The sequence below is a fragment of the Halichoerus grypus genome, chromosome 11, assembly GCF_964656455.1.
Source record: "Halichoerus grypus chromosome 11, mHalGry1.hap1.1, whole genome shotgun sequence".
Taxonomy (NCBI): Eukaryota; Metazoa; Chordata; class Mammalia; order Carnivora; family Phocidae; genus Halichoerus; species Halichoerus grypus.
The window spans coordinates 6554618-6572155 of NC_135722.1; the positions used below are offsets into that span (position 1 = coordinate 6554618).

Below are 17538 nucleotides of genomic sequence, written 5' to 3' on the forward strand. Positions count from 1 at the left end.
TAAACCAACCTTCTCTTCCACTTAGTGTTTGCTCGCATTAGACACGAACTGTGAACCTGGCGTGCACCTGGGCCTCGGCAGGGGCAGGACACCGGCTCCGACTCCCACGGGAGCCACTGGTCGCCCTGCCCTCGATTCGGGGCTTCAGCACGTCCCAGCGTCCTCCGGGGCCCACCTCCCTGGGGAGCGGCACGCGGGCCAAGTCTCCACGCAGCCCAAGGGTACAGGAGCGCGGGGTGGCGCCCCCACGTAGTCCTGGGCCCCAGGCCAGTGATTTGTGTAGCAACGGAGGCTGGGAGAGACCAGGGTGACCGAGGCGCTAAAAACACCTCCACCTCTCACCTGAAAGCCAGCCGTGCAGAGGATAAGGCGCGACCTCTGACAACCGCCCAGGACCCGAGCAATGAAGCCAGGAGTGGTGGGGGGGGGGGGGGGCTGAGAAAATAAACCAACTGGCTTCTTTGGCCGGCCCGGGCCCAGGGCGGGGGTGGAGGACTGTCCTAGAGGATCTGGACGGTTCCCTCCCTCATCTCTTTCAGTTATCTGTGTCATCGGATGGCCGGGTCATACTGAGCATATGTCAGACTCGAAGCCACCTCTGAGGAGTCTGGCTCACCTCTAAATTCCAGGCGGATGAATGAGTGAACGAACGAACTCATTTAATCTTCACGGGACATTCTATGAAACAGACATGTTTTGACTGTACGAATGGCACAATTAAGGCTCAGAGAGGTTCGGTGACTTGCTTGAGGTCACATAGCAACCAGGGCCCGCCGGAGGGCAGTGTGTGGATGCTCCTCCCAGCATCACCTGCCCCTCCTCCCGGGTCTAACCCTGGAATCTGCACCATGACGAAGGAGGAAAAAATAAGGAGGGAATTTTATTTAATATTAAAGTCGGGGAGGGGATCAGAAGGGAGATCGGCTTCACTTGGTGATGGTGTTCCTGCAGAGAGAAGAGGGGCATGAGGCTGGAAACCGGCAGGGGCCTTCCCACCGCGACAGGCCCCGTGCCGTCCCTCGTCCCTTGTCCCTTGTCCCTGCCCCCCGCGCCTCCCCACTCACGCGTTCATGCTCTTGCCGCTGCCGCTCAGCACGATATACGGCGTCTTCTGGGCCTTTTGCTTCTCCTGGAGCAAAGCCACCGTGCCCAGGGGGGTGTCGCTGGAGCTCATCTTCTTCAGGAGCTGCAGGAGGAGGGCCAGTCAGCACAGGGCAGGGGTGGGCCCCAGGCCACCAGCCACGCCAGCACCAGCAGGTGCGGAAGCCGCCCACGTCTCCACGGGCCACCTACCGCCTCCTCGTCCAGCTTCTTCATCCGCCGCTCTGTCTTCATCTTGCCCGAGCCTTTCCCGTGGAAGCGGTGGGACAGCTGCCGGAAAGCCTGGGACACGGGCGGGACCGGTGTTAGAGGCACCCGTGCCCGGGGCGCAGGGAAGGGTGGGGACTCAGCCGACCCCGTGCTGGGCTAAGGGGTGGTGGGAGGGGGCTAGGAGAAGGGCTGCAACCCTGGCACCCTCCGGGGGCTCCCCAGAGCCGGGGAGACGGGTTCCAGGGCTGGATGTGCTGCAGTGGGGGCACTCGGGACCCCGAGTGGCACCGGCACACGGAGGCTAAGGCAGCCAGCAGGCTGGGGCTCGGGGGCAGCACACCCAGGCGGGGACGGTGCCAGGGGGACCCTGGTGCTTGTGGGCAGCGAGCACGAGTCAGCCCCCTGCCTGGATGCCACCCACAGAAAGGCGGCCCCCGGGGTAGGTCAAGCCACAAGGGGGCAGGTGGGCAAAGGAACCAGGCCTGTGACGGGGCCCGCTGGGCCCACCGGAGACGGAAACTGGGGCGCCGAAGTACCGACAGCTCGCCGACCCCCCAGCCGGCGCTCGGCGCAGCCCTGCCTCATCTGGGAAGGGTGGGGGCCCCACCTCTCGTGACTCAGTCACCCCCAGCCCCGCTCACCTCCTTGGGTGTGAGTTTCCGGCCCGTCTCATCCACGTACTCGATCTTCACGTCAGGTTTGTAGCCGTCCTTCTCCTTGAAGTCCTGGGTGAAGCCGCGGTACTCCTCCCGCCTGCTGTACTTGTCATCGATGGCCCTGGGCCGAAAGGGGGGGCCCTCAGGGCCGGCCGCTACCCGCGCTGCCCCCGGGGCTCCCGGCAGCGCCCCCCTCCCCAGCCCGTGGCCCTCTGCCCGCCCCCCTGCACTCACATCTTGTCCTCGATGCAGTACACGGCCGACGGCAGGGACTTGTTGGGCGCCTTCACCCGGGCCACCTTCTGCACGGTGGTCTCCAGCAGCCCTGGGGACAGGCAGCGGTCGGACTCCAGGCGGCTGCCCTCAGCGGGGGCCTCAGGCCAGGCTCTCTCCGCACCACGGCCTGACTGCCTCAACTGCCCGATTCCCCCCACCAGCCACTTGCAGGGTGAGCGGGGCTTTGGGGGGGGAGGGGCAAAGCCCTCAAAAAATGGGGTGACACGGAGCAGAAAGGCCAGATGCTGCTATGATCGCCCCAGGACTGGGTGCAGAGGAGCAGCGCTCGGGCCCTGGGGGAGCGGTGGAGGCAGCGGGGGGAGCAAAGGAAGCCGAGCCGGCTCCCCGCCCCGCCGAGGCTCCCGGTCCCTCACCTTTGTTCTGACACAGCAGCAGGGCAGCTGCCAGCCCTCTGTTCACGATAGGCTCCTCGTCCAGGATGGTGGTGGACGAGGCAGAGAACTGGGGGGCAGCACACAGGGAGAAAGGTGGTCAGTGGGCCACACTTCTCACCCTGACTCACCCCCAGCACACACAACTGGGGTCCTTCCCAGGACCGGGAGCTGGGCCAGACTCCTCGCACCACACTGAGCTCTGCCGCCCCCATCACACAGCAGGACACGGGGCTCTGAGACCACAGGGCCCTCGCTCACGGTCCCCTAGCAAGGAAGGGGCAGAGCCGGGGTGGGAGCCCAGTGGGCGGCCTCCCCCCACCCAGCCGTGCTCTCCTGCTCTTCCACCCTCCCGGTGCCCCCCTCGCTCCTGCGCCCCTCACATCCTGCTGCTGCTTCTCCTCGTCCAGGTTGACTGTGCTCCAGCCGATGTTCTCCTCCCCGTCCGACTCCGAGCCGCCGTTGGCTGAGCGCTCCTCGTCTCGCTCAAAGTCCTGGGGTCAGAGACTGGGGTCAGCCCAGGGAGCCCCAGCCCCCCGGCCAGCCTAACCCGCCGGAGCACCAAGGCTTGTTACCAGTTACAAAGAACCTGACCAGGACCTGACTGGCAGGGGAGACCCGAACCAAGAGCAGAGGGGAGCAGCGAAGAGGAGGGAGGGGAGGGGAGGGGAGGGGAGAGGTAGGCTGCCCGAGGACCCACCATGAGCTCCTCCTGCTCCTCCCGGTTGCCGGCCAGCCCGTAGGTGGGGATCTCGCCCAAGGTGCGGCAGAACTCCGACGTGGCATTGAACACGATGGCCCCCTTCCGCTCGGGGTCCTCGTCCTCCTCCCAGCCCCGCTGGCGAGACTCCAGCTTCTTCACAATCTCCACCACCTGGGGGAGGGAGCAGCTGTGGGCAAACCCAGAAGTTTCTGGGGAGGTGCCATTGAGACCCAGAAACCCCAAATCCTCCCCAGTGGCAGAAAGACAAGTCCTCCAACTGTGCGCAGAAGGCCTCTGACGGGTCTCTGCCTCCTCCCTGTCTCCCAGTCCGCTCTCCACTCTGCACCTACACCCACTGCATTCCTCTGCTCCTAAGCCATCAACGGCTTCCTTCTGCCCTTTAAATTCATATCCAAATTCTACACGGCCCTTCTCCAACGCCCCGCAGCCTCACGTCTTCGTCTGGGCCTGGAGCACACTGGGGCCTCTTGCCGCTCCACTGCCACCCTCCCTTCACCCCCAAACTCCTGTTTCAGGACTCAACATAAAAACCGCTTCTTCCAGAACCCTTCCCTGAGGCCACAGGACAGGAAGATGCCCTGTGCAACTCCCACATGCTTCCAGAACCCACCCGCCACCGACACCTTCCGCCTTGCTCCTCCCTCAGGCCATCCTCCTGCCCGGCATGGCTCCGAGGCCCCTCACCTCTCCGCTCCTGACACTACTGACTGTCCCCGCTGTCCCCCTCCTGCATCATTCCCATAAGCACGCAGGATTGCCTAGGATCTCCGCTCCTTCCACCCCACAATCTCACTGCTTGCCCCTGACAGCAAGCTCCTCAGGGAAGTTTCCAGCCACCATATCCACCCAACGCCCCTCCCTTCCATGTTATTACACTATGTTTATGTTTTTAGTGAACGCACCATAAACATAAAAGGGTTCAACACACGTGTGTTTTTTAAAAACAGGAACAACCACACACACACCCCCAGGCATCCATCACCCAGTCTAAGAAACACTATTAATACTTTTTCAAGCCCCAGTGTCTCCTCGCCTTATTTGTGGTCATGATTCACTGGCTTTTCTTTAGTTTTTCCACGTAAGGACCTATCCACCAACAGGGTATTATTTTGTTGTGCATTTTTAAAACATTATACAATCTGAAACTGATTCCCCTACGATTTGCTTTATATTTTAAAATTCATCTTGGGGAGCCTGGATAGCTCAGCTGTTAAGCGTCTGCCTTCGGCTCAGGTCAGGATCCCAGGGTCCTGGGATCGAGCCCCGTGTTGGGCTCCCTGCTCCGCGGGAAGCCTGTTTCTCCGTCTCCCACTCCCCCTGCTTCTGTTCCCTCTCCCGCTGTGTCTCTCTGTCAAATAAATAAAATCTTCAAAAAAATAAAAAGTAACTAAAATTCATTTTGACCTGAGTGGCTGTACGTCTTAGTTTTTCACTACAGAACCATGACATGAACGTATCTTAATCTAGTTCCCCTGCACACCACGGATGGGCCTTCTCTGTTATCACAAATAATGCAAACACAAGCAATGAGATGCTCATCTCCCGGAGCACCCGGGCAAGTGTGTGTCTGGGGTACACATGCAGGAGTGGGGATGCTGGGCCGAAGGGCACACACACTTGCCTTTATGTGAATTAGTCAACGCCTTCCCAATCTCATCAGAGTCCCCTACGTGCCTGTGAAGTGTGTGCAAGAATTCTGGCTGCTCTAAATCCTGACACTTGATATTGTCAGACTTTGACACTTTTGCCAAATGATGTGGGTATGACCTGGTCCGTCATTGTTTTAGCTTGTCTTTCCTTAACCATTCATGAAGTTGGGCCTCACTGGGTGTTTTGTTTTGTTTTAAGAGAGAGAGCCCCCATGAACCGGGGGGGGGGGGGGGGTAGGGCAGAGGGAGAGAGGATCTCAAGCAGACTCCACGCCCAGCTCAGAGCCTGATACGGGGCTCAATCTCACGACACTGAAATCATGACCTGAGCCGAAATCAAGAGTCGGACACTCAACCGACTGAGCCACCCAGGAACCCACCTCATTGGGTATTTTATTGACCGTTTACCCTTCCACTTCTGTGAACTGCCCACTGAGGTCTTTTGCCTATTTTCCTATTTTGCCAATTTTTGTCGTTTGGATATTCTTGGCACTAACCCACTGATGATTATATACACGTGGGCAAACATCTCCTTACGGTGTCTTTTTAAAAAAACTGAAGTTCTGGGGCGCCTGGGTGGCTCAGTCGTTAAGCGTCTGCCTTCGGCTCAGGTCATGATCCCGGGGTCCTGGGATCGAGCCCCGCATCGGGCTCCCTGCTCGGCGGGAAGCCTGCTTCTCCCTCTCCCACTCCCCCTGCTTGTGTTCCCTCTCTTGCTGTGTCTCTCTCTCTCTGTCAAATAAATAAATAAAATCTTTAAAAAATAAAAAAATAAAAAAAAAATAAAAAATAAAAAAACTGAAGTTCTTAATTTCTTTCTTTTTTTTTTTTTATTTTTTTAAAGATTTTATTTATTTATTTGAGAGAGAGAGAGCACATGAGAGGGGGGAGGGTCAGAGGGAGAAGCAGACTCCCTGCCGAGCAGGGAGCCCGATGCGGGACTCGATCCCGGGACTCCAGGATCATGACCTGAGCCGAAGGCAGTCGCTTAACCAACTGAGCCACCCAGGCGCCCTGAAGTTCTTAATTTCTAAGTAGTTAAATTATTAGTTTTCTCCCTCATGGTTTATGCTTTACACTTACATCTTAAAAAATCTTTCTCTTGAAGTAATCCAGTCACAAACAAAACCCCGCTGTGATTGCCCTTATAGGCGGTCCCTAGAGTAGTCAAAATCATAGGGACAGAAAGTAGAACAATGGCGGCCAGGGGCGGGGGGAGGGGAGTCAGTGTTTAACAGGGACAGAGTTTCAGCTTTTCGAGATGAGAAGAGCTCTGGGGGTGGCTGGTGGGGAAGGCTGAACAACACCGTGAGTGGATTTAACAGTTCAGGAGAACTGGACATTTATTTAAAAACGGTGAAGATGGTAAATTTTATGTTCTGTGTATTTCAATGCAACTTATGAAAGGAAAAAACCTTTCTCTGCTACAAAGTCACAAATATCATTTCCTTAACCCTGTTCTGGAATGTTAACTTTTGACTTCTAAGTTCTTAACCTATCTGTAAGTCAATCTTGTGTGAGGTATGCCCAATTTCACTTTTTTCCCAAATAGGTAAATGACTGTCCAGACAGCACTTGCTGAAGTGAGCGCCCTTTCCCACTGGGACAGCCACCATCCCCCCTCAGGAGTCTGTTCCCGGGCCTTCTACTCGGTCTCGGCCCTGTCAGTCTGTCCTTATGCCGCTATTTCACCACCTCAATTACCACAATGAATAAAATGAGATCTGTCAGAGCAAAGCTCACCACTTTATTATTGAAAGCATCTTGCTTTTTGTTGGCCCTTTGATCTTCCAAGTAAATTTAAGAATTGGCTTCCCAGGTTCCACAAAAATCCCTTTGGGATTTTTACTGGAATTGCATTTAATCTACAAATTAATTTGAGGAGATGAACATCTTTACGCTACTGAGTCCTATCCACGAACACGGTTGTTGTGGACTGAACTGTGTCCTCCCAAAATTCCTATGTTGAAACCCTGCCCCCAGTGTGACTGTATTTGGAGACGGGGCCTTTAAGAAGATGATTAAGGTCAAAGGAGGTCATAAGGGCAGGGCCCTAATCCAGTGTCCTCATAAGAGAAAGGGACTCGAAGGATGCAGGCACCCAGGCCATGAGAGAACACAGCAAGAAGACGGCCACCTACAAGCCTCAGAAGAAACCACACCTACCAACACTTTGATCTTGAACTTCCAGACTCCAGGATATTGAGAAATAAATTTCTGTTGCTTAAGCCACCCAGTCCGTGGCCTTGTCATGGAGGCCCGAGCTGCCTAACACAAGAGTCTACTTACGACTTCTTTACTGTCTTTCAAAGATGGACTGCGATTTTCCCCATATACATCTTGCACATCGCGTGCTCCCTTTTATTTTGCCGCAGTCCAGCTTACCTCTCATCCACTTTGCTTTCTATCGCTTATCCATGTTACTTCCCTATCAATACTGCTTTCACAAACGCTGTCTTTTGCTGGCGTACGGAAACACAACTGGCTCTCATCTGGTAATCCTGTACCCAGCAACCCTGCTAAAGCCTGCGTGGTCTGGCCCTCATTCCCCACCACCCCACGGAGGCCACTTTAGACAAGAGCATCAGTGACCGCCATGCTGCCCCATCCAAAGGTCGATGCTCATCCCCGAGACCCGAATTCTCCGTGGCGGTGTCACAGATGCTTCCTTCCTTCCTCGCAAGAGCCTCTTGTCACAGGACTCCCAGGACGACACCCTGTCCTCTTTGCCATCCTCACGCACTCTCCTTCTCCGGCTCCTCTCTCTTACCCACACTCACTGTCCTGGTGACTCCAGCCAATCCTATGGCTTTAACTCCTGTCTACATGCGCACTGACTTCCGCATTTAGAACTGCAGTCTCAGGGGCGCCTGGGTGGCTCAGTCGGTTAAGCGTCTGCCTTCGGCTCGGGTCATGATCCCAGAGTCCTGGGATCGAGCCCCACGTGCGGGCTCCCTGCTCAGCAGGGAGCCTGCTTCTCCCTCTCCCACTCCCCCTGCTTGTGTTCCCTCTCTCGCTGTGTCTCTCTCTGTCAAATAATTAAATAAAATCTTTAAAAAAAAAGAAAAAAAAAGAACTGCATTCTCAGCCTCTCCCTGAAAGTTCAAATTCGTGTGTCCAACTGCCTGTTCAGTATGAATCACCACTAATAAAAGGGTACCTTAAACTTAACCAAAACTGAATGCTTTGTTATCTCCCCCCAACGTGTTCCTCCCCTGGCTCTTCCCATCCCAGGAACGGCCCTACCTATTCCTTAACTCAGCAAACGGGCAGATGTTCAAGTCGGAATTCTCGGGAGTCATCCTTAACTTTTTTTTTTTTTTTTAGATTTTATTTACTTATTTGACAGAGAGAGACACAGCGAGAGAGGGAACACAAGCAGGGGGAGCGGGAGAGAGAGAAGCAGGCCTCCTGCGGAGCAGGGAGCCCGATGTGGGGCTCGATCCCTGGACCCTGGGATCATGACCTGAGCCGAAGGCAGACACTTAACGACTGAGCCACCCAGGCTCCCCTCAACCTTAACTTCTCGTACCTACTCGCAATCTCGCCCGCAATCCACTGACAAACTTGATTCTACCCTCAAAATGCCTTCCAAATATGGCCATCTCCTCGTCTCCGTGGCTGTCACCACAGTCGAGCATCACCTCAACTGGACGACTACAACAGCCTTCCACTGGTCTTCCTCAGAGAGACAGAACTCTCGGCTAAATCTACCGCAACAGCAAGCGTCTGCCTGACGTGGCCTGTGACCATCTCCTTCCCCGTCCCTCTCCCCGCCGCTCCTGCCACTGCAACCACACAGGCCTCAGCCAACCTCCTGAACAAGCCCGGCTGGCTCCTGCCTCGGGGCCTTGGGGGCCAGGTGCGCCCTCATCTCGGAACCTTGCCCTTAGATATCGCTGAGGCTCACTTCATCTGGATCTCGAATGTCACCTCCTCAGGGAGGCCCACCCTGACCAACAGACATAAAAGGGGAGCGCTCCTTCACTCCTGATCGCTCCACTACGTCGCCTCTTCCTGTTTCTGCTCCCAGTGGTTCTCCCGCAGGATGCTTGTCTTTCACATCCCCCCAGTAGAACAAAAGCTCCACGAGGCCAGACTTCTGTGCTCTCGGCTACCGCCCCACGTCTCTGACCCTCTTGACGGCAGCGGCGGCCCACGGATGGCCCAGCACCGGCTCCCGCGAGCCCAGCTTTACTGGATCCCAGCCATGCCCGCTCGCCCAGTGACCCCGGGCCGCAGATGCTGCGAAGACAGAGCAGCCGAGACCGCGGCCCCGACGCCTCCAACAGCCGCGCAGTCTGCCGGCGCCCGTTCCCAGGGACTGTCCCAAGTTGCTGCCCTGGCTTCCCCATCGCCTCAGTCTTGTGGACTCCACCGTGCCAAATCCGACCTGCCTCTCAGGAGCTCGAAGACGCCTTCCCCCCTCCTGGAAAGCCCATCTGGGCTTGTGACTCCGCCGCACTGGCCGCTGCACTCCGCCTCAGGGGCTGCCTCTCGGGCGCCTCTGCAGGAGCCCCCGCCCCCCCAACCGCGGGGCTGCGCGGGGCTCCCTGCTCCCGCCTCTCTCCCCCCCCCCCCGAGGTAGGAGGGGTGCGGGGAGAAGTGGGGACGGTGGAGTCGGGCTGTTCAAACCCCAGCTCTGTCACGTACCGGCCCGTCACCCTGGCCCCACTTGGCCAAGGCCTCTGTGCCTCAGCTTCCTCATCTACAAAACGGAGAGAACGGACCCCTCCTCACAGGGTGCAGCCGCGAGCATGAAGTGAGCGGACACACAGAGCAGGCAGGCAGGGCCCGGCCCAGGCCTGCGCCCACTGAGACTCAGCAATGCTCGCGGCCGCAAGGCCCCAGCGGCCTCTGCTCAGCTCACACCACCAGGCCCTCACGTGTTCTAGGCCACTCGTCCAGGACACAGGACACCGGCCGTCGCCGCCGCCCCAGCGCCCGGCCTGCCCGCCCACCTCCACCCCGAATCTCCGCGAGGTCGGCTCCTTGGTGCTATTTAAGTCTCAGTCAAACACCGCCCCCTGCAAGGCGTCCCCTGAACGGCGGACGCAGAGCGCCGGCCCCCAGCCATCCGCTCCGCCCCCCGCGGACGGTCGCCCAGCTCCGGGCGCTGCCGGAAGTGCGGTGTGCGCATGTGCGCGCCGCTCCCCGCTGCCCCCCCCCCCCCCCCCCCCCCGGCTGCCGCTGGCGAGGCCGCTCCGCGAGCACAGGGACCCTGCTGTCCTGCTCCCCAGTGACTCCCCCGCCCCTGGGACAGCAAGCATGCAACACCCAGCCAGAGAAGGGAAGACAGGGAAGGCTCCAGCCCTAAAATATCTTAGAGCAAACGCACTGCTCGAACTTAAAAAAATCTACCAACACATTAAACAAAAAAGATGACCGGAACTGGAATGGAGGTGCCATGCTCATGAGGACAGGTGACCCCAGACGCGCCTGTCCCCGAAGGCCCTAGCGCTGGGGAGGCCAGCACGCGCCCGCCCCGCACCCAGCCTCTGGGGCCCCCTCACCTTCTCACCGCTGTCTCGCAGCTGTTGGAGCTGCTGGAGCTGCCGCAGGCGGCGCCCCTTTTCCAGCTGCTTCTGCAGCTCCAGCTCCGCCTCGTCCTCCTCCAGCACCTCCGGGGACCCGGCCTGTGGTGCTCCACCCTCCTCTGGAGGGAACACAGGAGACCCCCGCTTGGATCCTCTCCTCGCCCTGGGGCGCTTGGCCCTGCCCTCACCACCCACCCTCAGCCGGCTGCGCCCCTCACCCTCATCGCTGATGTCCATGTTCTCCACGCGGGTGTCATCTGACTGCGGGGGCTGAGGCGCCTGCTCCTTCTCCTCCTCCTCCGGGGCCTCCTCGTCTGCCTCAGGCACTCGGCGCCGACCCCGGCCCCGCAGTCTGTGGAAAGAGGCCTCTCCAGTGAGCACGGGCCCCTAGGCCAGTCCAGCCCCCACACCGCAACCCTGTTTCCAAGCCCACCTGGAACCGAAGTCCCCGTCTTGAGTCTGGTCTCCAAGAGGCAGCAAGTCATCAGCCCGGACTACCACCTCCTTCTCTTTCTTGCGGATCTTCTTCACCCTCCGTTTGGTCTTTTTAAAGGTCACCTGAGGGAGAGAGAAGAGAGATGAGACATGAAATGGGGAAGGTGGACAGCCACGAGCCCACAAGAATGAACACTTAAAAATTTTTTTTTACTAGAGGGGTGGGGGAGGAAGGGAGGGAGGGACCGAGGTGTGTGGGAGAGGAAGAGGGAGAGAATCTTAAGCGGACTCCACACCCAGCATGGAGCCCCACGCAGGGCTCCATCCCACAACCTTGAGATTAAGACCTGAGCCGAAATCGAGGCAGACGCTTAACTGACTGAGGCCCCAGGCGCCCCAAGAACAAATACTTGTTTAGCATTCCTCCATGCCAGTCACTGGCCTAAGCACTTCACACACTCACTCACACACACACACAATGTATGAGGTAGGTGCGATCTCATCTCACCTGTAAGATGAGGAAAACCAAGGCACAGAGAGGCTAAATTCCTTGCCTAAGGTCACCCAGCTCCTAAATGGGAGAGCCAGGATTGTGAACCTTATTCTTCAGCCTCCAGAGTCCTGCTCTTAATCACGCAGCCAAGAATCTACTGAGCCAGATGTCTACCTCTGTGTTCACAATCATCCCAAATACAAAATCCACACACAGCCGTAAAATTACCACTTAGCCACATTGTCACAAATCCTTGCACCGGCCCTCAAGAGATGGTTCCTGCCACTCCCATTTCAAACGGGGTGCCTCAGGCTCACAGTTAAATGACTCGCCCAAGGCACAAGCTGGCTACGTCGCCGAGCTCAAACACGAGCTCAGAACCATCTGTCCCGGCAGTCCCTGTTGTCTACACTCACCGTCTTCCCGCAGCACCTCCCCAGGGCTGCCATACACCGCTGACCACGATGGCCAAGCCCCTCACACTCGCTCTTCCTCCACAGCCGCCCTGGGCAGCACATGACCCCAGAGGAGAGGGAGGAATCCCACCCCAACTACAAGGTGCTGGTGCAGGCGAGGAGCTCACCATCTCCTCGGGCGTGAGGTACTCGGAGGCAAGCCGGGGCCCCGCTGTGCTCAGGGACTGGGCCTGCAGCCGCAGCTTGGCCCGGATCTCCTCCAGCTCCCGCTCCCGCAGGCCATCAGCGGTGCCACCCTGCTCCAAGCGGAACGAGTGTGGCCGCTCGCCCTCGAGCTCCTCATCATACTTGGACAGGATAGAGCGGGGTTTTTGCTGCAAGACAAGAGGTACTGGTTGGGACCCAGCCTGGCTCGTGAAAAGCCACAGAGCCCCCATCTCGCTGCCCAGCCTGCCTGTGCCAAGTCATCCAGGCTCTCATCCTCCGCGTAGGGCAGGTAGTCAGGCTTCTTCTTCCGGAGCTCCACGTTCTTCTCTGCCCGCTCTTTATCTACGAGGTTCACGTTCACCAGCACATCCTCCTCCTCCTGCAGCACACCTGCGGACAGGGCGGGAGCGGAGGCCCGTCACGCTGGGCCTCGACGCAGCAGTGCCTCCGCCCCCCCCCCCCCGAGCACTGGAGCTTAACCCACCTTTGTCCTTGAGGGTGAGGATCAGGGTCTCCCCTTCTCGGAAGGAATCAATAGCATGTTCCACAGTGAGGCCCTGTAGGTCCCGGGCACTGTACAGGTCCTAGAGGGGAGGGGGAACGTCCAGCCAAGTCAGGAGCCCTGACCCACCCAGCCCTGGGATCCCAGCACCAAGGACAGCAGTGCTCCCCACCCCCTGCCTCCAGCCCGGCTGCTCACCTGCCGCCTCTGCCCAAACTCCTCCTCCACCAGAGTGCTGACCCCAAACTCTTGGTCCATCTCCTCCAGCAGTTTGGCCTATGGGATGAGAGGGGGGTGACCTATGACCTCAGGCCATTCAGCATCACTGGAAGACACGTGGGGACCAGGTGGGAGTGCAAAAAAAAAAAAAAAAAGTAGGCCTTATGGAGCAGCTGCGAAGAATCCAGAGCAGACACCACTGACCATGGACCTCTGACCTCTCTGAGCCCAGTAACCTCCCAAGGACAAGTCTCCGGCCTCACCAGCCAGTCAGGTTACCAGAGGCACGGAGCGACCACCCCCAGCTGCCCAGGCACTCACCCTCTTCTCTGCCAAGTCCTTCTCCTTCTGAAGCTGCCGGCTCCTCTCGATCCAGGCTGCAGTGTCATCCAGCCAGGGGTCATCCTCCCCCAGCGTCTTTATCTTTCTGAAGAGAGAGGAAAGTGGTCTTCTGGGGAGCCCCACTCCTCCTCCCCGTACCCGACTCAAGAGCTCCTTGGCAGCCTCCTCAGGTCCTTCCCTTGCCCACCCTGGCAGGGACCCCCTCACCCCAGCTTTTGGTTCAGGAGGCGCTTTTCTTTGGCGGCTGCCAGCTTCTCCCGTAGCTCCTCTCGCTGTCTCAAGGCCATAGGGTTGATGACATCGGCTGCCACGGGCTCCTCCTTGGTGCCCGCCTCTGGAAGGGGGGCCCAGACGTGAGGCTATGCCTGCCCATGGCTGGTGGGGAGAGGAGGGAGCCACTCACCCTGCCCCCTTCCAGCTCAGGGGGCCAGAAGGGGCCAGGAGAGGGGCAGGGGCTGATCCTTCACCGTCCTCCTCCCACTTCAGCCCCACACTTCCACGTCCCCCCACACAGCATGATAGGATCCTCCACACCTTACAAGCCCCCCCAACGCCCCGCCGCACCCAATCACGCTTTAAGAAACAAACCAACCCACCACGTGCAGAGCCTAGATCAGTCTGCAGTACGTGTGCCCGGGTCTCAGCCTGGGAGGCTAACGCGGCCTCCCAGCTGAAGCAAGCACAGTGCTAGGCATCTGAACGTCAAGAATAAGCCTCTTCCCAGCCCCCCATCACGACTGTAAGGAAAGGCCTTGTGCTTATCAACAAGGACGTACACACACACACATACACACACACACACACACACACAGGGCCACTAAATGGTGTGGAACCTGAGCCATAATCCAACCCTCCTCAAAGACCCCTTCAGATGGTCTTTTGCCTCCACCCAAATGCCCTCCCTCACCCCCATTCTCGGCCCCACACTCACCCTTCTTGATGGCATTGACCTCCAAGGGTTTCAGCCCCAACTTTGCCCGCAGTTTACTGAAGACAAAGAGATACAAGTGTTAGGAGCTGTCAACGAAATAGGAACATCAAAGACATTTCTGGACAGACAGGGGCTGAAAACAGGATGGAACTGAGAAGTCCTAAGGGTTCCCAAAGCAGGGACTGACCCAGGCAGCCTAGGACATTGGGACAGACACCAGCCTCCAAATCAGGGAACATGGGCGCTAAGCCTGGCCTGCCCCTAACCAGCAAAAGGCCATCTTTCCTCTTGGGTTTTAGCGTCCTCTTCTATAACTCAAATGGTTATGCTCCAATTCCAATTAGAATGTTTAGTGGGGGAAAGGCCCCCCAAGAAGCTGTCCCAGAAGCTCTCTGTCTCAGAAAATAAAAGTAGAAACACAAGGGAGACAGAACTTACTTGGTCTCCTCGATGCTGAGTGACGAGGCATCTCCTGAGCTAGTTTTGGAGCTGGCCGCTGGAACAAGAAGCATGGCTCAGGAGCTGAACAAATGGCCAACAAGCCACATCTCTGGCTCTAGCGGCAGGGACCCCCTCACCAGCACCTGGGCCTTACTGAGACACCCAAAACCAGCAGCCTTCCTTCACGCCAGTAGCTCCTTCTACCTCATCCTAATCTCTTGACACCCCGACTCTCTATATAACCTTCCTTTCCTGACCCAAAAGGTCCAACCTTGCTGCATCCTTCACCTTTGCCTCCGCTCCACTTCTGTATACTGTTTTCAGCCTGCACTGCCCTCCTGGGCCTAACTCTGATCGACAAGATCCTACCCAAATGCAGAGACCAAACGCCACCTCCTTCTTGAACTCCCTTTCAATGACTGATCCGAATGAACTGCTCTCCCCTGAACTCCACAGCCCCATCACTCACTTCCGAGTCTGTTTCTCCCCACAGGCCAGGGACCGTGTTAGCAGCATGACTATGTCCTCTGTGCAGTTCATCCGGTCAAGAAATGTATTTATTGGTCCCTGATTTGTGATGGATGTTAAGAACACTGAGATAAAGCATTTCAGACCTCTGCTACCCACCTCACAATCAGCAAATAACTTCGCGGAACCCCACAGACAGAAGCTGGACACCATCAGATGGAGCCCCCCCACCCAGCTGCCACCCCCTGCTCATCCTTCCTGCCTCCCCACCCCACAACGAACCTCCTCCCCTATATCTCACCTGCACCCTGGATCCCAACCTCTCCAGGCTCTCTCCAAGGTCACCAGCCTCCTTAATTTCTAAATCCAGTGGATTCTTTTCAGTTCGAGTTTCCTTCACTTTCTGTGGCGCATGACACCGTTGATTACTCCTTCTATATCTCTGTTCCCACAGACCCCACGATACAAGATTCGACAGATTTTCCTGCCTTTCTGGATACTGTACCACCAGGCATTTTTGTAGCATCTTGCTCCACCTATTACTAAAACGTTGGCATTTCTTAGGTTGTACTGTCCACTCCTCACTCTCTCTCAGTGGACTTCATTTGCCACCTAAATACTCATGACTTCCAAACTGCTCTACGCAGCCCAAACCCTGCACATCAAATGCAACGCTCTCCAAAACTGAACTCTCTCCCCTCAAAAGTCTGCTTCTCTCCCAAAGTCCTCAATTTCAGTACACAATACAACCACCCATCCAGTGGCTCAAACCACAATTCAGGGAGTCATCCTCATTTCCTTCTTCCCACCCTCATCCAAGTGCTAAGCTCTCTTAATTCCCCCTGCAAAACAGTTCTTCAGTCTGTTCAGGTCTCTCCATCCTACTGCTCTGCCTCAGTGTGACCACTATCGGCCCTCACCTGACTTCCAGTGTTGACTACTCTTGAGCCAGTTCTCAATACAGTGATCTTTGCAAAATACAATCAACTCATTCCTCAGCTCAAATCCATGGCTCCCTACAACCCTCAAGACAAAATTCAAATTTCTATAGGGTCCTCTGTGCTCGGACCCGATTCATACCTCTGCTATGAACCGTACACGATTTGCCCAATACCAGGTTTCTTCCTGGTTCTGCACACCCTAGCACAACTTCATTCATTCACTCAACATTTACTGAGGGCCTGTGATGTGCCAATTTTGAGAAAACAAAATCTCTGCCCCCGCGGAGCTTAGCAGACGAAGGCAATCTTTAATCCCAAATACCCGTAGGAAGCCTCTTTAATAAGGGCTGATAAACACAGCCTCGAGGTGCCTGGGCCCCGGCGTGCTCGGGCTGCACACCCAGGCCAGCCTGCCCGCCCCGCCCCCCCACAGGCCCCGCCCCTCACCGGCCTCGTAGCAGTCATCGCGCTTCTCCCGCTTCACGCGCCGCTCAGAGGGCTCTGCCTGGCTGCGCTCCCGCCCGTGCGCGCCGCTGCGGGCCTCGGCTTCGGCCCCGCGCCGCCCGCCCCCGCGCTCGGCCCCACGCTCCCGGCTCCGCTTCCGACGTTCGCCGCCGCTGCTGCCGCCGCCGCCGCTCCGGTGCTTGTGTTTTTTGTGCTCCCGGTGCCGCGGCGGCTGCTCGGTGGCGCCTCCAGTGCTGGCCGCCGCCGTCGTCCCGGCCGCCTCCTTCTCTCCGCGGTGCTTCTTTGAAGACCCCATGGCGGTACGTCCGCCCCGAGCCCGGCCGCCGCCGAACCCCGACGACGCAAAATGGGAACACTTCCGGGTCGCCCGGCAGCCGCTGTCGTGTTGCCGGAAACCAAGAGTGGCTGCTTCCGTCGTTCGCCGCGGAGCCCGCCCCAAAGGTTCATGGGAAGGCCGGGATCGGAGCCCAACTGCGCAGTTGCGGCCGGTTTGGTGTGGGGTGGTGGTCTTTAAGCTGGCAGTGTCACTGCGCATGCGCTCCAGGGGGCGCGTGGACCCGGTCTAGGGGTTACGTGTCTCTGAACTATAAACCCTTTAAGCCGGCAACCTGGGAGCTGGAAGCACCTCCCGGCCACGGGATGCTCCCTGCCTCGTGGTCTTGCCGTGGATGGCACCTGCCGCTCCCGTAGGCGTCCTCCTCCTGGTGGGCTCCCCCGGGACGTGGCTCTAGCGGGTGTGGGACGACGCATTATGTTCTGAGACGCCCCCTCCCTGCCTCCCCCCCCACCCCGCTTCACAGCCCATACTTCCGAGCCCCTACAACCGGTATTGTCAGCAAATGCTGCCTTCCCACTTTCCTTGGATTGTTGTTTGTTTGTTTAAGGTCTGTCTATTTATTTGAGAGAGCGCAAGCGGGAGGCGCAGGGAGAGGGAGAGAAGCCCGGAACTGGACCCTGAGATTACGACCTGAGCGGAAACCAGGAGTGCGAGCCTTAACTGCCCTTTGCATTGGGTTTTTTAATCTGTACTCTGAACTCCCTGAAACTGAGCACAAAACTTGGCACATCTGTGTATGTGAGCTCCCTCCCACCTTGGGGGCTTCAACTTGAAGTTACTTAAAAGTTAAAATCCA

General features: G+C 57.7%; 1 protein-coding gene across 1 annotated transcript; it reads right to left on the minus strand.

Annotated features, from left to right (window-relative positions):
* Positions 1 to 860: 860 nt before the first annotated feature.
* SART1 (spliceosome associated factor 1, recruiter of U4/U6.U5 tri-snRNP) lies at positions 861 to 16756 on the minus strand. Its single transcript, XM_078057767.1, has 20 exons — positions 16388 to 16756; positions 14529 to 14586; positions 14091 to 14146; positions 13367 to 13493; positions 13139 to 13244; positions 12797 to 12874; positions 12581 to 12680; positions 12344 to 12486; positions 12057 to 12263; positions 10979 to 11103; positions 10764 to 10897; positions 10522 to 10664; positions 3336 to 3509; positions 3019 to 3129; positions 2618 to 2705; positions 2202 to 2292; positions 1953 to 2088; positions 1294 to 1383; positions 1065 to 1186; positions 861 to 945 (listed from the first exon to the last, which is right to left on the minus strand). Exons 1-20 carry the CDS (start codon positions 16698 to 16700, stop codon positions 927 to 929), a joined length of 2421 nt encoding a protein of 806 aa, XP_077913893.1. The 5' UTR covers positions 16701 to 16756; the 3' UTR covers positions 861 to 926.
* Positions 16757 to 17538: the final 782 nt, after the last annotated feature.